Consider the following 21,845-nt stretch of genomic DNA (forward strand, 5'->3'; position numbering starts at 1 on the left):
GGATCGCCTGTCACCGCCGCTGCCCCCGGATCGCCTATCACCGCCACCCGGAGGCCATTTCGCCGCAAGAAGAGGATCGCCGCTTCCGTCAGGAGAGGTAAAAGTACTACCTTGCCCCCCTGCCTCTCCTCTCTGCACTCTTCCTACCCCCTGGCTGCATAGACTTGGCACATATACCCCCTGGCTGCATAGACTGGGCACATATACCCCCTGGCTGCATAGACTGGGCACAAATACCCCCTGGCTGCATAGACTGGGCACATATACCCCCTGGCTGCATATAATGGGCACATATACCCCCTGGCTGCATAGACTGGGCACATATACCCCCTGGCTGCATATAATAGGCACATATACCCCCTGGCTGCATATAATGGGCACATATACCCCCTGGCTGCATATAATGGGCACATACACCCCCTGGCTGCATAGACTGGGCACATATACCCCCTGGCTGCATAGACTGGGCACATATACCCCCTGGCTGCATAGACTGGGCACATATACCCCCCCTGGCTGCATAGACTGGGCACATATACCCCCCCTGGCTGCATAGACTGGGCACATATACCCCCTGGCTGCATAGACTGGGCACATATACCCCCTGGCTGCATATATTGGGCACATATACCCCCTGGCTGCATATATTGGGCACATATACCCCCTGGCTGCATATAATGGGCACATATACCCCCTGGCTGCATATAATGGGCACATAAACCCCCTGGCTGCATATAATGGGCACATATACCCCCTGGCTGCATATAATGGGCACATATACCCCCTGGCTGCATATAATGGGCACATATACCCCCTGGCTGCATAGACTGGGCACATATACCCCCTGGCTGCATAGACTGGGCACATATACCCCCTGGCTGCATAGACTGGGCACATATACCCCCTGGCTGCATAGACTGGGCACATATACCCTCTGGCTGCATAGACTGGGCACATATACCCCCTGGCTGCATATACCCCCTGGTTGCATATAATGGGCACATATACCCCCTGGCTGCATAGAATGGGCACATATACCCCCTGGCTGCATAGACTGGGCACATATACCCCCTGGCTGCATAGACTGGGCACATATACCCCCTGGCTGCATAGACTGGGCACATATTCCCCCCCTGGCTGCATAGACTGGGCACATATTCCCCCCCCCTGGCTGCATAGACTGGGCACATATACCCCCCCTGGCTGCATAGACTGGGCACATATACCCCCCCCCGGCTGCATAGACTGGGCACATATACCCCCCCTGGCTGCATAGACTGGGCACATATAAGGGAAGCCTGCGGGGAGAAGAGGAGCCGCCGGAGCTGTAAGGTAAAGCTCACACACACTCAATCTCTTACTCTCACACTCTGACTCTCACTCCCTCACACACTCTCACTCTCACACACTCAATCTCACACTGTGACTCTCCCTCCCTCATACTCTCTCCCTCACACTCTCTCACTCGCACTGTCGCACACTCACTCACACTGAAACTCACTCTCACATTTACTTTCACTCTCACTGCAGGGAGCAGAGGAGCCGACGGTGGGAAGCCTGCGGGGAGCAGAGGAGCCGACAGTGGGAAGCCTGAGGGGAGAAGAGGAGCCGACGGTGGGAAGCCTGAGGGGAGAAGAGGAGCCGCCGGTGGAAAGCCTGAGGGGAGAAGAGGAGCCGCCAGAGGGAAGCCTGTGGGGAGAAGAGGAGCTGTAAGGTAAGGGTCACCCTCACACTGACTCACTCTCACACTCTGATTCTCACTCCCTCTCTCACACACACACTCACTCCCTCTCTCACACACACACTCACTCCCTCTCTCACAAACACACTCACTCCTTCTCTCACACACACACTCACTCCCTCTCTCTCACACACACACACTCACTCCCTCTCTCACACACACTCACTCCCTCTCTCTCACACACACACACTCCCTCTCTCACACACACACTCCCTCTCTCTCTCTCACACACACACACACACACACACACTCCCTCTCTCTCACACACACACACACACTACCTCTCTCACACACACACACACACACACACACACACACACACACACACACACACACACACACACTCCCTCTCTCTCACACACACACACACACACACACACACACACACACACACACACACTCCTTCTCTCACACACACACACTCACTCCCTCTCACACACTCACTCACTCCCTCCCTCTCACACACACACTCACTCCCGATGGTGGGAAGCCTGCGGGGAGCAGAGGAGCTGTAAGGTAAGGGTCACCCTCACACTGACTCACACACTCACACTCTCTCTCACTCACACTCTGACTCTCACTCCCTCACACACAATCACTCCCTCACACTCACACACACTCACTCACTCCCTCTCTCACACACACTCACTCCCACACACACATACACTCACTCACACTCCCTCACTCTCACACTCACTCACCCTCTCACACTCACTCACCCTCTCACACTCACTCACCCTCTCTCACTCACACACACACACACTCTCACACTCACTCACTCTCACACTCTCTCTCTCTCACACACACTCACGCACACACACTCACGCACACACACACACACTCTCTCATGCCTATACTTATACTGGGGGAACCTACCCGCCTACACTTATACTGGGGGGACCTACCCACCTACACTTATACTGGGGGGACCTACCCACCTACACTTATACTGGGGGGACCTACCCGCCTACACTTATACTGGGGGGACCTACCCGCCTACACTTATACTGTGGGGACCTACCCGCCTACACTCATACTGGGGGGACCATCCTGCCTACACTCATACTGGGGGGACCATCCTGCCTACACTCATACTGGGGGGACCATCCTGCCTACACTCATACTGGGAGGACCTACCTACCTACACTCATACTGGGGGGACCTACCTACCCCTACACTCATACTGGGGGGACCTACCTACCCCTACACTCATACTGGGGGGACCTACCTACCCCTACACTCATACTGGGGGGACTTACCTGCCTATACTTATACTGGGGGGACTTACCTGCCTATACTTATACTGGGGGGACTTACCTGCCTATACTTATACTGGGGGGACTTACCTGCCTATACTTATACTGGGGGGACTTACCTGCCTATACTTATACTGGGGAATCCTACCTGCCTACACCTATACTGGGGAATCCTACCTGCCTACACCTATACTGGGGAATCCTACCTGCCTACACCTATACTGGGGGGACCTACCTGCCTACACTCATACTGGGGGGACCTACCTGCCTACACTCATACTGGGGGGACCTACCTGCCTACACTCATACTGGGGGGACCATCCTGCCTACACTCATACTGGGAGGACCTACCTACCTACACTCATACTGGGGGGACCTACCTACCCCTACACTCATACTGGGGGGACCTACCTACCCCTACACTCATACTGGGGGGACCTACCTACCCCTACACTCATACTGGGGGGACTTACCTGCCTATACTTATACTGGGGAGACTTACCTGCCTATACTTATACTGGGGGGACTTACCTGCCTATACTTATACTGGGGGGACTTACCTGCCTATACTTATACTGGGGAATCCTACCTGCCTACACCTATACTGGGGAATCCTACCTGCCTACACCTATACTGGGGAATCTTACCTGCCTACACCTATATTGGGGGGACCTACCTGCCAACACTCATACTGGGGGGACCTACCTACCTACACTCATACTGGGGGGACCTACCTGCCTACACTCATACTGGGGGGACCTACCTGCCTATACTGGGAAAATCTACCTGCCTATACCTATACTGGGAAAATCCCACTTGGCTACACTTATACTGGGGGAAACTACCTGGCTACACTCATACTGGGGGCTATACTTCTAATGGGGGGACCTACTGGCTATACCTATACTGGGGGAATCTACTTGCTGTACCTATACTGACCTCCCATCTCCTCTGCCTGACGCTGACCTCCCATCTCCTCTGCCTGACGCTGACCTCCCATCTCCTCTGCCTGACGCTGACCTCCCATCTCCTCTGCCTAACACTAGCCAAGGGCAGTAGGAAGCCCCGGGTAAGAAAAGTTCTACATACCCCCCCCCCCCCCCCCCTCGGCTGCTTCCCATAATCCTTTTCAAATATTTATAACTGTCAGTAAGGTCTAACAGTAATCCTGTCTCTTATAGAGGAAAAAAAAAAGTGGAGGACAGTTATGTATGTATTTTAGAGTATGGAGGGGGAAAAAGTTGAATGTCGGCAGCAGTGGACATTAGCACCGGTCACATTGGAGGGGTCACAGAGCAAGACCAGCATCGGAAGGGGACAGTGTGGCGGCACAGGAACTAAGTGCACCGGTGCGGACACTGAGATGCCTGGGCACTGAAGAAAACACGGACACCGGTGGACGCAGCCACCTTAGGATTTGATTAGGTTGGATGAGGATAAAAAGTGACTTCTTGCTTCATGGTAGATTTTGTGGATACAAACTCTTGCGCAAAATCCTCATGTTGTAGTTAAATGTCTCCTTGTTCCCATGAAAATGTAAATGTTTTGTAATTTATTTATTTTTTTTACTTTGTACTTAATGTAAAAACTTTTGTGCTGAAATATTTTTCTAATAAATTTTATTTCTTACACAACCTGTAAAAACAGGAAAACTATGTCGTCAATGAACAATAATTAACTTTGTAAAATTGGACACTGACTTTGAAAGCATATACCTTTGGTTTCATGCAACAACTGTTTAATGCTTGTTATACAGCAAATGTAGGTGATGATGTGCAGCCAGAGGTAGGGTTGGGTATCCCTGGCTACCTATGCTGCGGCCATCTAATACTGGCGACCTATGCTGCGGCCTCCTACTACTGGCTACACCTATTCCTGGCTACCTATGCTGCAGCCACCTAATACTGGCTACCTATGCTGCGGCCTCCTACTGGCTACACCTATCCCTGTCTACCTATGCTGCGGCCACCTATTACTAGCTACACCTATCCCTGGCTACCTATGCTGCGGCCTCCTACTGGCTACACCTATCCCTGTCTACCTATGCTGCGGCCACCTATTACTAGCTTCACCTATCCCTGTCTACCTATGCTGTGGCCACCTACTACTGGCTACACCTATCCCTGGCTACCTATGCTGTGGCCTACTACTGGCTACACCAGGGGTGCCCAATAGGTTGATCGCGATCTACCGGTAGATCGCGACCGCCTATTTGGTAGATCGCGTCATGTAACATTTTGCAGCTGTCAGAATCTACCTACACTATACCTGGCTAACTATACTGAAGGCACCCACACCTAACTACACTATACCTGGCTAACTATACTGAAGGTTCCTGCACCTAATTACACTATACCTGGCTAACTATACTGAAGGCACCCACACCTAACTACACTATACCTGGCTAACTATACTGAAGGTTCCTGCACCTAACTACACTATACCTGGCTAACTATACTGAAGATCCCTGCACCTAACTATACTATACCTGGCTAACTATACTGAAGGCACCCACACCTAACTACACTATACCTGGCTAACTATACTGAAGGCCCCTGACCTAACTACACTATACCTGGCTAACTATACTGAAGGCCCCTATACCTATCTACCTATACTGAAGATACGTATACCTGCTACCTAAATGTTGGTAGATCTCCTGGACTCTGCAAATTTTAAAGTAGCTGGCGAGCCGAAAAAGTGTGGGCACCACTGGGCTACACCTATCTCTGTCTACCTATGCTGCGACCACCTATTACTAGCTACACCTATCCCTGGCTACGTATGCTGTGGCCACCTACTACTGGCTACAACTATCCCCGGCTACCTATGCTGTGGCCACCTAATACTGGCTACACCTATCCCTGGCTATACCTAGCGCATGCTGTGCTGTGGAGAGGGGAGGGAGAAGCAGGAGTGCGTGCTGTGCTATGGAGAGAGGAGGGAGAAGCAGCAGCCTGTGCTGTGCTATGGAGAGGGGAGGGAGAAGCAGCAGCGCGTGCTGTGCTATGGAGAAGGGAGGGAGAAGCAGCAGCGCGTGCTGTGCTATGGAGAGAGGAGGGAGAAGCAGCAGCCTGTGCTGTGCTATGGAGAGGGGAGGGAGAAGCAGCAGCCTGTGCTGTGCTATGGAGAGGGGAGGGAGAAGCAGCAGCGCATGCTGTGCTATGGAGAGGGGAGGGAGAAGCAGGAGTGCGTGCTGTGCTATGCAGAGGGGAGGGAGAAGCAGCAGGGCTTGCTGTGCTATGGAGAGGGGAGGGAGAAGCAGCAGTGCGTACTATGGAGAGGAGAGGGAGAAGCAGCAGTGGGTGCTGTGCTATGGAGAGGGGAGGGAGAAGCAGCAGCGCATGCTGTGCTATGCAGAGGGGAGGGAGAAGCAGGAGTGCGTGCTGTGCTATGGAGAGGGGAGGGAGAAGCAGCAGCCTGTGCTGTGCTATGGAGAGGGGAGGGAGAAGCAGCAGCGCGTGCTGTGCTATGGAGAGGGGAGGGAGAAGCAGCAGCGCGTGCTGTGCTATGGAGAGGGGAGGGAGAAACAGCAGGGCGTGCTGTGCTATGGAGTGGGGAGGGAGAAGCAGCAGCGCGTGCTGTGCTATGTAGAGGGGAGGGAGAAGCAGCAGGGCGTGCTGTGCTATGGAGAGGGGAGGGAGAAGCAGCAGCGCGTGCTGTGCTATGGACAGGAGAGGGAGAAACAGCAGCCTGTGCTGTGCTATGGAGTGGGGAGGGAGAAGCAGCAGCGCGTGCTGTGCTATGTAGAGGGGAGGGAGAAGCAGCAGGGCGTGCTGTGCTATAGAGAGGGGAGGGAGAAGCAGCAGCGCGTGCTGTGCTATGGAGAGGGGAGGGAGAAGCAGCAGCCTGTGCTGTGCTATGGAGAGGGGAGGGAGAAGCAGCAGCGTGTGCTGTGCTATGGAGAGGGGAGGGAGAAGCAGCAGCGTGTGCTGTGCTATGGAGAGGGGAGGGAGAAGCAGCAGCCTGTGCTGTGCTATGAAGAGGGGAGGGAGAAACAGCAGGGCGTGCTGTGCTATGGATAGGGGAGGGAGAAGCAGCAGCGCGTGCTGTGCTATGGAGAGGAGAGGGAGAAGCAGCAGCCTGTGCTGTGCTATGGAGAGGGGAGGGAGAAGCAGCAGCGTGTGCTGTGCTATGGAGAGGGGAGGGAGAAGCAGCAGCCTGTGCTATGGGGAGGGAGAAGCAGCAGCGCGTGCTGTGCTATAGAGAGGGGAGGGAGAAGCAGCAGCGCGTGCTGTGCTATGGAGAGGGGAGGGAGAAACAGCAGGGCGTGCTGTGCTATGGAGAGGGGAGGGAGAAGCAGGAGTGTGTGCTGTGCTATGCAGAGGGGAGGGAGAAGCACTGACACACTCTCACTCACTCGCTCTCACTCACACACACTCTCACTCACACACTAAGCCGCGTTAGACTGTTTGCACATGCGCAGTAATGTTGGAGGAGGAGGTCTCCCCTTTGATGGGTTAATCACGAAAACAATGTACAATACCACTGAGCTTGTACCATGTGTGGCGTGAACAAAGATTCAATAAGATTTCTTAGTTCTGTTCTCAAAATGCCATCAAGATTACCATTCTTTCATTAGCATTGTTTCCAGGAGTAGAGCACACACACTTCCTGAAGGGACAGCTGAAATCCGATCTCTGAAGTGTGCTCTGAATTCACCCTGCTTTTGTGATGTAAACACAGCTGTACTGAGTCGCACAATGATGACATAAGACAGTGCAGTTCCTAGTATACACCTCAGTGGGAGTGTCTGAAGACTCTGAGAGGAGGGCAGGTAATGAATATACAATGAGCAAGAGAAGGGAGGGGGGAAAACAAGAGTCTGGGAGGATATGATGTCAGCTTAAGCTGGGGAAAATGGCCACTGCCTGGAACAGGATTTTCTGCTTTTCCTTTATAAAATTCTCAGGAATCATAACGTGGACAGTGCAATACATCTGATATATAAGTTGAACTAGTATTTATCTACTTAAATATGTGTTGTTGTTTTTTTAGGTTAGCATGGGTGTCGCTTTCTCTTTAATAAAAAGACCACCCTACCTCCCCCTGCCAGCCAATCACCGTGATCGGCTGTCATACGCATCAGCCTATGACAGCCGAGCACTCCTGTGGATCCAGAGGGGACAGCCATATCACACGGACGTCCTCAGTACATTGCTGCCGTAGATCGCAGCGCAGTACACTGTAAATAGATGGCTAGTTTCGCCGTCTAACAGTCTCCTAGCGGCGATCAGATGCGCGATCTCCTGCAAGACACGCCCCCAGGACTGCACACCAATTGGCGTTAGGCTGTCCTGGGGCTGCCGCCGCGCTCACGGCAATTGGCATGAGGCTGTCATTAAAAAGTTAAAGGAGAACTCTATAGGTAATTGCGATGGGTATTAACCTTTTTTGGAAATTGAAATCTACATCCTGCTGGTGGTTGTGTGGCTCTGAAAGGAAGTAGTTTCCATCTATTCACCGCAGCACACTCACGTGGTCCTTGCCATTTGCACCGTTGTTCCATCCCTGCACTTACTCGTTCTGCTATTACAGTGACAACAGAGCTTCCGCATCTACGTCAGGAGACTATTTCATTGGCTCCTGACCCTGCGAGTACTGTGAGCCAATCACAGTATACAGGGCACAATAGGGAAATGATGGCTCTGGGCCTTAAAGGATACATGAGCCAAATAAAAGAAAATCAGATTTACTTACCTGTGGCTTCCTCCAGCCCCTAGAAGCCTATGTGTCCCTCGCCAGAGCTTCGCTCTCTGCCAGTGACCTGGGGTCCCCTCCATTGCGGCCACTGACCTGGAATGGCCACGGGAGCAAGGCCACCAGCGACACATCCACTTATTCGCTCAAGCGCAGAAACCGCCAACATACTGCAACCTAAAGGTGGCCACACGCCATACAATAAAATGATCCAAATTTACGGCAATTCGATAAAAACAATTGTCCTTAAAAATCGAAAGCTTTATTTCTGCATTAGTTTGAGAAATCTGATCTAATTTCCTGTTTTTATTTGATAAAAGAAGATCAGGAGTGCTTTTTCTGATCAATTTTTATGAAAATTGTTTGTTATTTTTTCTGAGTTTACAATAATTTTTTTCATAATTGGGTAAAAACTGAACACACATGTGTGTTCAATGGCATGGCTGGTAGTGTTCTGCGCAGGCAGAGAAGTACTGCACCTGTGCAGAATGCTCCTGACCACAGGAGCGAGGCTGCTAGCGACGTGTCCTCCCACTAACGCATGCGCAGAAACTGCCAACCTAACCTGGTTAGGTTAGTGGCTGCTATCAGGGCCGGGACAACACAGAGGCCGGAGAGGCGGGAGCCTCTGAGTGGCAGGTCATCAGGTCAAGATGGGGCGCTTTCAAAGACATTCCAATCCTCAGACAGTTAAGGAAAAAAAAGTTTTTTTTTCCACTGTCCTGCGAGACACAGCTAAGGGAGGGGAGATAAAAAGCTCTTTGCACAGTTGTTCTGAAAGAGTGCACCTAATAAGGAGTCATACATAGTTTAGACAGTAAGATTGGTAGACAGTTCCTTGTTTTTTTAACTCTTCTTGGCTGACTTCTGTCAGTGATGTCATCCAGCTGCTCCCCCAGGAAGCCGCCCAGTCAAGCATGGCTGGCTGATGGAGAATGGAATTCTAACAGGGAAGGCAAAAGGTATTTACCGTATATACTCGCAAGCAAGCCGACCCGCATGTAAGCCGACCCCCCCACTTTTACCCCAAAAAACAGGAAAAAATGATTGACCCTCATATAAGCCGGGGGTAGGAAATGCTGGCCGCGTGATCCCCCCAGTATATCCCAGTATAGCTAGTATAGTGCCCAGTATGGGTAGGTAGTGCCTCAGTATAGCTAGTATAGTGCCCAGTATAGGTAGGTAGTGCTCAGTATAGCTAGTAAAATGCCCCAGTATAGCTAGTATAGTGCTCAGTATAGCTAGTATAGTGCTCAGTATAGTGCTCAGTATAGCTAGTATAGTGCTCAGTATAGCTAGTATAGTGCTCAGTATAGCTAGTATAGTGCTCAGTATAGCTAGTGAAGTGCCCCAGTTTAGCTAGTATAGTGCTCAGTATAGCCAGTATAGTGCTCAGTATAGCTAGTATAGTGCTCAGTATAGCCAGTATAGTGCCCCATTATAGCTAGTATAGTGCCCCATTATAGCTAGTATAGTGCCCCATTATAGCTAGTATAGTGCCCCAGTATAGCTTGTATAGTGCCCCAGTATAGTCAGTATAGTGCCCCAGTATAGTCAGTATAGTGCCCCAGTATAGTCAGTATAGTGCCCCAGTATAGCTTGTATAGTGCCCCAGTATAGCTTGTATAGTGCCCCAGTATAGCTAGTATAGTGCCCCATTATAGCTAGTATAGTGCCCCAGTATAGCTTGTATAGTGCCCCAGTATAGTCAGTATAGTGCCCCAGTATAGTCAGTATAGTGCCCCAGTATAGTAAGTATAGTGCCCCAGTATAGCTTGTATAGTGCCCCAGTATAGCTTGTATGGTGCCCCAGTATAGCTTGTATAGTGCCCCATATAGCTAGCATAGTGCCCCAGTATGGGTAGGTGGGTGGGTAGGTGCTGTCCCTCCCCGCTCCCCCCGCGGCCGCCGCTGCTATTACCTTAGGCGGCGCCGCTTCCTCTATCCCCGTCCTCCTCCGGTAACTAATTCACAGCAGCGCGCCCCTCGCTGCTGTGATGACGCAGGAAACCATAGAGAGCGGTTCCCATAGTAACGGCCACTCTCTATGGTTTCCTCCGTCATCACAGCAGCGAGGGGCGCGCTGCTGTGAATTAGTAGTTACCGGAGGAGGACGGGGATAGAGGAAGCGGCGCCACCTAAGGTAATAGCAGCGGCGGCGGCCGCGGGGGGAGCGGGGAGGGACAGCACCCACCCACCCACCCATGACTCGCAAGCAAGCCGACCCCCCAACTTTTGGCCCACTTTTGGGGGGTCAAAAATTCGGCTTGCTTGCGAGTATATACGGTATGTGAGAGAGAAGCCCTGCGCCCTTCCTCCTTCCTGAACCTGTACTCTGGAAGTGAGGGAGACAGGCTGTAAAGCCATTCAGCCTTCTGTGCTTCTCCCTACCCCCCTTCACTCCCAGTACTGATAAGGACGTGGACTTACAGAAATGACACTGCAGTGTCCTAATGCTGCCATGCTAGAGTATAGGCAGCCATACATCTAGAGATGATGGGCAGATTTCACCAAGAGACAAATCTCTCTCTTATCCAATCTGATTAGAGAGAGATCTGTCAGGTGCCCATACACCTCAGACCGATTCCCCATCGATTTTAGCATGACATCTCTTGGGAATCAGAGGAGTCCCCTGCTTCTGCTGCATCCGCCGCCACCCCCTAGTGTATAAATGTGCCCCCAGTGTGTATTTATACATAACCTGTCCTGTGTTGCCCACCGTGCTGTGCCCATACGTCTTCCGCTCCTCCATTTGCGCTTCACATGCCGCTGGCATTTAGCACACGTGACAACACACATCCGTCACACACTATATGCTGGTGGCATGTGAGCCACAAATGGAACAGAAGAAGCTGAAGACGGATGGGAACCGTGTGGTAAACGACACAGGACAGGTAATGTATAAATGCACACATTGGGGCACATTTATACATTTGGGGGAACAGCACCAGGAGTATTGTTGCATTAATCACTCGCACCACTTTACAAAGTACATAGTCGTGTCACTGACAGTCCTCTGATGAGCTCACTTTCTATTCTCTGCCATAGTCATAATCTAATCTTCTACCATGTTATTATTATGTATTTATAAATCACTGACATCTTCTGCAGCACATTACAGAGTACATAGCCATGTCACTGACTGTCCACAGAGGAGCTCACAATCTAATCCTACCATAATTATAGTCTAATGTCCTACCATATTAACCTATTTTGGTTCCTGGACGTAGTTTCTACGTCCAGGAACCATGCGCGCTACCGCGCGCTCCCGCGGCCGATCGCGCACGTGCACTCCCGGCCGCGGATTCGGTAGCCAGAGAATCAATGTATCGGGCTATGGTGCCCGATCACTGATTCCTCTCCCCTGCTGAAAAAGCGACAGCTCCTCTCGGAAGCTGCGCCTTTTCTGGCCGTTCCCTTCCCTATACGTCACTGTAAGCGTGTCTTACGCTTAGTGACGTCATGTAAACAAACTCATGGCCGCCATCTTGTGGCCAAAAAGTAATACTACACCTGTAAGAAAAAAAAAATTCAAATTAACACACATTTACATTATAAACCTATTGTTTACCTCCCACCCTCCCAAAACTACCCAAATAAAATGTTTACTATAAAAAAAAAACCCATTACAATAAAAAAAAAACATGTAAATATTTACCTAAGGGTCTAAACTTTTTAAATATCAATATAAAGATGAAATATTTCTATATTTTTTTTATTTTAAACTTGTAAATAGTGATAGATGCAAAATGGAAAAAATGCACCTTTATTTCCAAATAAAATATTGTCGCCATACATTGTGATAGGGACATAATTTTAACGGTGTAATAACCGGGACATATGGGCAAATACAATACGTGAGTTTTAATTATGGAGGCATGTATTATTTTAAAACTATAATGGCTAAAAACTGAGAAATAATGAATTTTTCCATTTTTTTCTTATTCTTCCTGTTAAAATGCATTTACAGTAAAGTGGCTCTTAGCAAAATGTACCACCCAAAGAAAGCCTAATTGGTGGCGGAAAAAACAAGATATAGATCAGTGCATTGTGATAAGTAGTGATAAAGTTATAGGCTAATGAATGGGAGGTGAACATTTCTCACGTGAAAACGACGGAACCTGAATGGGTTAATATTATGTATTTATATAGCACTGACATCTTCTGCAGCACATTACAGAGTACATAGTCATGTCACTGACTGTCCTCAGAGGCGCTCACAATCTAATCCCTGCCATAGTCATAGTCTAATGTCCTAACATATTATTATTATGTATTTATATAGCACTAACATATTCTGCAGCACATTACAGAATACATAGTAGTGTCACTGACTGTCCTCAGAGGAGCTCACTATCTAATCCCTGCCAAAGTCAAAGTGTAATGTCCTAACATATTATTATTATTATGTATTTATATAGCACTGGCATCTTCTGCAGCACTGTACAGAGTACATAGTCGTGTCACTGACGGTCCTCAGGGGAGCTCACAATCTAATACCTGCCATAGCCATAGACTAATATTTTCACTATAGGATTGTTTGGGGGAAACCAGTTGACTTGTATGTTTTTGTACCAGTATGTTTTGAAGATGTAGGAGAATATGAAGTATCTGAATGAAATCTGGGGGAACTTATACCTGGCTTCCTATATTGGGGGAACCTATACCTCGAGTGATACTGGGGGCCCCTATACCTGTACCTGGCTACCTAACCAGGGGGCACCTACACCTGGCTACCTAAAACTCATAGCAAAAAAAGACTTCAACTGATCTCCAGTACTGTGATGATTACTGTAGGCAGTCCTGTGGAGCAGCTCACTATATACACCAGCCGGTAAAGAGGAACAATATCTGGGATCTGAGATGTGGCCGATGAAAGGGGGGGCGCACTTGGGCAGCTCAGCCTCTGTTGGTGATAGACCTTGTCCCGGCCCTGGCTGCTATGGAAGTGACCCCAGAACTGCTGCAGCGAGGGACACATAGGCATCTGGAGTGGGAAGCCCCAGGTAAATCTGATGTATCCTTCAAGTGTCCAGAACCGTCCGATCTCGAAGGGGTTAAGTAAGAATGTGTATGAACCAACCACAAACCACAACCACAAGCAGTTCTCACTTGAACACTTCCCAACACCTGGGCTTTTACAGATTACCCATATACTTCAGGCATCTAAATGCTAGAACAAGCAGAATGAGCAGAAGTCGAATGGGAATGTTACTACCAATAGAGTCAGGACCCAGAGTAGAATCAACATCTACTGGACCACAGTTTAAACAATTGTATAGTCAGTAAGGATGCTGGGCACTGCCTGAAAGAAATTGAGTATTGTTAAAGGAAACCTGATCAGTGAGGGATATTGGAGGCTGACATTTATTTCCTTTTAAACAATACCAGTTGACTGGCTATATGGCTGCAGCAGAATCGTAATCACACACCTGAAACAAGCCCGCGGTTAATCTAGTCAGACTTCAGTCCGAAACATCTGATCTGCATGCTTTTTCAGGATGTATGACTAAAAGCATAAGGGGCAAAGGAAAAGCAGGACCGCTAGGCAACTGGTATCATTTAAAAGAAAATAAATATGGCATCTGCAATAAAAGAGTAAGGAGCGCTTAACGATTTTGTGATTGTTTTACCCAAAAGCATGGGGAGCTGTACTGCGACAAAATGTCAACAACTTGAAAATATGAGGATAGCAGACTTCTACAAATAACAATAATCACTTTATTGGCACAATCGGTCAAAAACCCCAACAAAAATCCCCATTAAAAACAGACACACATCGGTGTCTAACATGCACCCACTCTCACAGCTAGCTGTGTAAAGCAACCTTCCACGCCACAAACACACCAATCAAAATCGGCCATGTTCACTCCAATGTTCATGTGTCCTCTTCTGACTTAAATCTTAAAGGTTGACTAACGGCACAAATAGAGACTGCTGCTGCGTTATATCAAGCTCTGAACGGCTGCATCACAGTTCCATGACCCTTACAATAACGAAGATAATATGAGTGCACATATAGTTTGCATATACGGAGCTCTGCCCGCAGAGGCTCTCACCACCTCCGTGGATATTTCTCAGGCTCCTGCTGATGCTGCAGAGTACCTTCCAGCAGTGCACTACTCTCTACAAGCAAGTACCTGCTGTCATGCGGTTTAGACTTGATTCCATGCTGCACAGTGTCACTCTCTCCCATGCAGGTTTTTAATGGGGATTTTTTGTCAGGGGTTTTGACCGATTGTGGCAATAAAGTGATTATTGTTATTTGTAGAAGTCTGCAATCCTCATATTTTCAAATAAATATGGCAGCCTCTATATACCTCTTAATTCAAATGTCCTTTAACACGGCAGGGGGTGTGAACACTTTTTGAAAGTTAATTTGATGGATAACGTGACACACAGGATAGTAAAAGGTTGTTCTCACCAATATGTTAGAACGAATTATAAGAGTGAGAGAAAAAAAGATAAAGAAAAATTAATTTCAATGACTGATAAAATCTAGAGGGATACCTTTCTTTAGCATATTCTGGAGTTCTCCTTTAAAACAACATGGCAACAAGTAAATTCAATTTATTAAAAGACACGGATTTTCTACATGCTTACTCTCCTGAATTTCCCAACAATACATCGGCTAGGCGAGACAATGTTCCATGGTATTTCTTTCTCAAGGTGTAAAGAAACAGTGACGTGCTTTGTGTAAAAACTTGCTGAACAGCCTTATTTCACCTCATACAATCCATCTAGTAGCCATGACAATGCTGGCTCGGCAATATCTCCCACTTAACCATCTCTTCAAACTTTCCTGCTCTATTACAGTGGGAGACAAAACCCGACTCTGCAGCTGTTGTGCTGACAAGGGAGATGGAGAGAGGAGAAAGGCTTTGTCCCTAAGGAACAGGAACAGCTGGAGACAGAGCAGGAAAAAGGAAAGAAACAAAAGAAAAGGAAGAGGCAAAAACAGCCTACTCATGAGGAAATACGCACGTAAAAACACCTAAAGAGTAAACCCACGGCAGATGATAAATCTGGATAGTTTTCGGTCATGTCATACACATAACTACTGTATGCATGTGATATGATGGAACTGTTTATATAATCAAATGTTCACTTCATTGCACTTACCTATCACACAAAAAGGCTTTCTTGCAAATCTTAAACGGCCCTTCCATCCTCTGTATCGGCAGCAGCAGCCAGCAGACCAGATTCGAATTACGTACTCCATGCCAAACACGACAATCATCACAAATTCCTTGGACAGACAGAAGAGTTACAATCTGTACACATACAACTGCATGAATACAACTGCATCTAAAGAAAAAAACATTTCTGCTTAACAAAGGCTTACATTTATTGGAGGGAGAAAAGTACTTTAGTGTTAAAGCACACCTGAAGTAAGGGGGATATGGAGGCCAATGTCTCTTTCCTTTTAAACAGTGCAGATTGCTTGACTGTCCTGCCGATCCTCTGTCTCTGATACTTTTAGTTTTAAACCCTGAACTAGTATGCGGGTCAGGTATGTACTTAAGACGCTACTGCAACTTAAGACCCAGCTAACAGTGGGGCCCTGTGGTGCAACGTAATGGACATACTGTAACACAGAACATGCAATTGTCACAGTGTGTCTGGTGCAATGCCATCTTATGGTGTGCGGCATCCCAACATACTGCATGCATGTTAACAGTGAAGTATGCTTTTCATTGACTGTATGCTTCACTGTATGCAAAGCAACTATCGTATAATGTGCTGTGCGACTTTTCCATTCTGTTGCATTCCTATTTTTACAGGGAATGCAATGCAACTGCCACTCTGAATGTACCCTGAGAGATAGCAGGACTGCCAGGAAACTGGTATTGTTTAGTAGGAAATACATATGGCAGCCTCCATATCCCTCTCACTTCAGGTTTCTTTTACATAAGGTGGAAATGGTTAGAACCTTCAGAGGATTTTATTGCTATGCATATGATTATTTAGGAATATTTCCTTTACTTTCTATGCAGCTGATACATTTGTCCAAAAGAAAAAGAGTTAGAACCCTTGCCATGTTTAACTTTATTTATTGTGAATGTCTCTACCTGTCCCCAGCACCATCAGAAATCATATTACAGTCTCAGAGGTCCAAGGAACCAGATGCCAAGAAAACTCTCCAATGCAGAGGGGAAAAATATAGCGGTCCGTAGTCCTTTATTCATTGTCCACAACTAAGATTTTTTTTTCCTCTAAAGATGGGCTTTTCATATTTTCATCCACTGTGACTGCCACACTGTCACTTCCACATACTGTTCATCAGCATCATGTAGATAAACCATAAGTTGTGTGAGGCATATACTAAAGTAGATGTGCAGAAAGGAGTAGTAGGAGCTGACTTTAAACATCCAATTAGGTGCAGAGGATATTAAACAAAATAAGTAACTTTTCTGCACATCACTGGAGGTATGAGGCCAGCTGTATTTCTCCTTTAGTAAACTATACCGTGGGCCCTTTCATAATAAAGGTATTTTCTGTTGGCAGATAAATGGTCGTTGAAGTTTAATGTAATAAATGTACAGTTATGGATGTTGGCTAGATACAGCACCATATAAATGAATTGGGATACAGCTAAAGACATCAGACCTGTTGAAGGCCATCAAAGTACTGCTTGATAGTATGGTAAGCAACCAAATGCAATTCTAAGCCACAGCAGCTAAAGCAATAACAATTCTGGCAAGTCTTTGCCTAAAAATAGGATTTTATTGCTATGCTCCCATAGCCGGGAGGTAAAGCTACCGGCCACAGGAAAGTGATGGGGTTGCATGTAGTCGGGTCATGCATGCGTGACAGAGCATGACTGGACAAGCTTACTGGGACGCCCAGCAGACGATTGGAGCGAGGGGGATTGGGAGAGGAGGAGGGAGCACACGGCCTGAAGGAAGCCCCAGGTAAGTATACATGTTTTGCATTTACTCATCTCAGGTACACTTTAAAGGGAATGTGCTTGTTACATTTTAAAACTTTAAAATGTGCTTGTTAAATTTTGAGTTTATTGATTAAGATGGGCTTTAAATTAAAGCTGAAGTAAATATTTATTTGATAGAGGAAATTAGTTAAAGAGGAACTGTAACCAAGGATTGAACTTCATCCGAATCAGTAGCTGATACCCGTTTTCCCATGAAAAATCTTAACTTTTTCTCAAAAAGATCATTAGGGACATCTGTATGGCTGATATTGTAGTGAAACCACTCCAACAGTTTGACGTCAGGATGTAGGTCCTGACATCACATTGTGCAAGCCTTGTTGCATTGTGGGAAATAACGGCTGTTTCCAACTGCCAAGCAACCAGTATCTCCCTCTTGCATATGTATATCTATATAAAAACCTCTTAGCCTATCACATTGTTAGGGGGCGTGGTTATAGATAATGGCAGTTGGTGCTGTGTTTTTTTCATGTCTGCCAGTAGTAAAGAGGATTGCATGCAGGCTGATTGTGGATCAAACAATATGAACACATGACATGGCGAATATCAATGATTTCTTGATCTCTCTTCTATTTTTTTACTTATCACTTTGCAATGTATTGATTTATTTTTTCCCCCTTTTCCCTAAAGTTCCTCTTTAAGATCTATGGATTGGTTATGTTTCACTCCAAACAATCTTTTGTAAATTGTTTCGGGGAATAGGTTACATATGGTGACTGTACAAACATGCGGAATGTCATCCAAAACAGCCAGGAACAATTGTTTAGCGTGATGAAAGTCTGCTAGCGTTATACTGGCTTGCAGTGTGATATAGTGTACAGTCCAGGAACAATGTACTGTCCACGTCTATAGCATGAGATGTAATTAATCTTTGAAAGCATGTGAGCAGCGTGCATTAATGTAACTTACTGTATGTTATAATGGCCTAACAGCTGGAGTCTTTCCATAGTAAAACCAGCGGAGAATAAAGATTCATAAAAGATTCAGTGCTTTCTCCTTGGTACAGTTAAGTAATGCAATTTTCCAGACTTGGCTTTATTTTTCTCTGAATTTACTAATGCATTTGGATACTTAAAAGATACATTAAAACGTTTACCTATGTTGCAGAAAGCCAAGACTGGGCCGAAGGGTAGACCAGGAAGGCACAAGCCACGGGCACATCAGCAGCAGGGCTCACCCTTAGGGCCCGTTCACACTTATAATAGCATTTTCCCGCGATTAACGCGGAAAAATCACTGGACACTGCGGCGGTTTTGGAGCGATCACGATTAGCGTGCTTTGCACGCTATTCACGATCTCTAATCGCCGCCAAACCGCTGCATGTAGCGTGTTTGCAGTTATCGCTAACCGCAAACGCGGCAGTGAGAACACTGCCACTTGCTATAATGTATAGCGCTTTTTAGAAAACCTCCAGCGGTTTGCCATGAGCGGGAATCGCGCAATTCCCGCTCAGGTGAGAACGGGCCCTTAAGCTGGCCACTAATGGTCCAATTTGTAGCGAAAAATCGTTTGAGCGATTAGAAATTCTGATCGGATTGGTTGTAAATAATCTCCATTGATGGACACAATCGATTATGAACGAGTGAAAAAAATGTCGCCCGAATGAATTTTCGTCGAACGAAAATTTGGATTATCTTGGTGGTCGTGATAGATAGGAAGCAATGATCAGTTAGTTGGTGGTGTAGTGAACGATTTTTCGCCCGATCAGAATTTCTGATCACTCGAACTATTTTTCACTAGAAATTGGACCGTTAGTGGCCAGCTTTAGTGTTATTTTTTTATTTGAAGATTTTTACATGCAACAACCTAGCCCTGCCCAAAAAGAAATGTTGTGCCCCCATCTCTCCCTCCTCCACCACCCACACACTGCCCATAGATGCCTTTTCTCTCTGTATGTGCAAAGCAAGTCGCCTTATGTATTCTTAAAGTCACTGGCCCAGAATGAGCATGCAGATCAGATGCTTTAGGGTATATGCACTAAACTGCGTGAAGCAGAATAATGTGCGTTATTGCACAATGAGTAGAGCAGAATGCAATACATTACATTTACATACATAATTTTGCTTAATGCAGTTTAGTGCTGTGACAAAGTCGATACCCAGGAGGTGATCGATTTGTCCCAGGTTGTGTTGGATGGGAGGTACATTCCACCTGGGATCAGACGCTACATCCAGTAGCAGCTCCGGAATAAAAAAGGTTTTGGCTGTCTGTCACATGGACAGAGGTTAAAAACCTTACTTGGGTCCGGAGCTGACCAGATGCAGAGTGGGCGGGCGCATCTGGTCGCCAGATCCTGGGTGGATCGATTGCTCTGTGTATGTGGGCTTCTGCTGGAGAAGGCTCACACAGGGTTAACAGAGCAGCTTTGAAAGGCTGGAGTAGGAGGAGAGAGAGTGGGTGTGACCAGCAAGGTCTGGAAGTCTGCTGAGAAAGACTTCACGTTTGATTCCAGGAAGCTGGTTTTGCTCTGGAGAGAAAGTGCAGGCTGCACATGGAGTTTGGTGTGTTCCTGATATTGAAAGCTGAATGTAAGCTGCTGGCCTGGACTGGCCTTTTTGTTTTCATTTGAACTGTACTTTACAAACTGCCAAAAGACTGCTGTTTAAGAAGCCTGCTGTCCAATAAACTATTGTTTGTTTTGGAAAATACACCTGTCTGTGCTGCTATCTCCCGCTGAGTACTCACCATTTGCAGCTGATCCCTCACAATTGGTGCTCGGATGCGGGCAACTTAGCATGCCTACAGCGACAGTGTGTTTGGCGCAAGAGTTAAAAATTTGAACAGCAGCATGGATGAAATGGTGAAGCAGCTGGTGTTGGCGAATGCGGCCTTGCAACAGGCTAATGCTGAGCAGCGGAAAACGAACACAGCCCTGCAACAACATACAGAGGCAGTACAGCAGCAAGCGGTTGCCCTGTGTGAGAGTCTGGCTGCAGCTGCGGAGGCCGATCGTCATACTGCTGAGGCTGACAGGAAAGCAGTGAGTGAGTTGGTGCAACAACTGGTGGCTCGGAACCAAGAGGGACAGCTGCTGGTACCTGGCAGTGGAGGCACCATCCGCGCAAGCCACTTCTTGCAGAAGCTGACTCCTCATGATGACGTCGAGGCGTTCCTCCATACCTTTGAGAGGACAGCGGAGAGGGAAGCCTGGCCTAAAACGCAATGGGCAGGATTGGTAGCGCCATTCCTGACTGGGGATGCTCAAAAGGCCTACTTCGACCTTGCCCTAGAGGATGCTAAAGACTACGACAAGCTGAAGGAGGAGATCCTGCGTAGACTTGGTGTCACCCCGGCGGTGCGAGCCCAGCGAGTTCACCAGTGGTCCTATTCAGCCGGATGCTCTCCAAGGTCCCAGATGCACGATCTAATCCACTTGGTAAAGAAGTGGTTGGAACCTGAGAAGTTAACAGCTCCGGAGGTCGTCGAAAGAGTTACCATTGACCGTTTCTTGCGCTCCCTACCGCCGACTTTGCGAAGGTGGGTGAGTCATGCAGATCCACAGTCAGCTGATGAACTCATTGCGCTGCTGGAACGTTATCTGGCTGCAGAGGACTCTTTGGCTTGGGCCACAGGACAGCGCTCAGCTACCCGGAGACTGGCAGCACCCCAGGGAACTGGTAAGACAAAAGCTGACTTTGTGGGGGGTGTGGTCAGTGAGCCAAGCTCTGCAGGCCGAGGTCGACCAGGCACAATGGTAAGAAGTCGATCCCCGGTACAATGTTGGCAATGTAAAGAGTGGGGACATATTGCTGCTAACTGTCCTCAGGCAGTTGAACCCATGGAGTGCGATTACACTCGTCGCAGGTCCTTGTTTGCGCGACCTGTGTATATCGCAAGCTGTGACTCTCATTTGGCGGTGGTAAAAATTGCTGGAAAAACTGTCCAAGCTCTCTTAGACTCTGGTAGCTTGGTGACCCTGGTGCATTCCAGTTTAGTGGACCCGGCCTGGCTGGGGAATCGTCGGGTCACAGTACAATGTGTTCATGGGGACTCTAAACAATACCCCACCGCCCTTCTCACCATTGAAACAAACTGTGGACCTGCCACTCAGGAAATAGTGGTGAGCCCGAACTTGGCACATAGTGTCATCCTGGGGAGGGACTTTCCACTGTTCTGGAACTTGTGGGAAGGGGATAACTGTGGAGGCTCAAGAGAGCTGGAATCTAAAAATAATACAGAAATTGATGGTAATGAAATG

The 21,845-nt window shown here is 47.8% G+C and overlaps 1 protein-coding gene across 5 annotated transcripts in view; it reads right to left on the reverse strand.

Moving 5' to 3' along the window:
- Positions 1-21,845, reverse strand: part of KCNQ4 (potassium voltage-gated channel subfamily Q member 4) — a 274,488-nt gene that overhangs the window by 92,500 nt on the left and 160,143 nt on the right. For all 5 annotated transcript variants that reach the window (XM_068268918.1, XM_068268917.1, XM_068268916.1 and 2 more), the window contains exon 3: positions 15,820-15,946. In XM_068268918.1, the coding sequence (XP_068125019.1) occupies positions 15,820-15,946 (127 nt within the window). The remainder of the gene's footprint in view (positions 1-15,819; positions 15,947-21,845) is intronic.

The sequence above is a fragment of the Hyperolius riggenbachi genome, chromosome 2, assembly GCF_040937935.1.
Source record: "Hyperolius riggenbachi isolate aHypRig1 chromosome 2, aHypRig1.pri, whole genome shotgun sequence".
NCBI lineage: Eukaryota > Metazoa > Chordata > Amphibia > Anura > Hyperoliidae > Hyperolius > Hyperolius riggenbachi.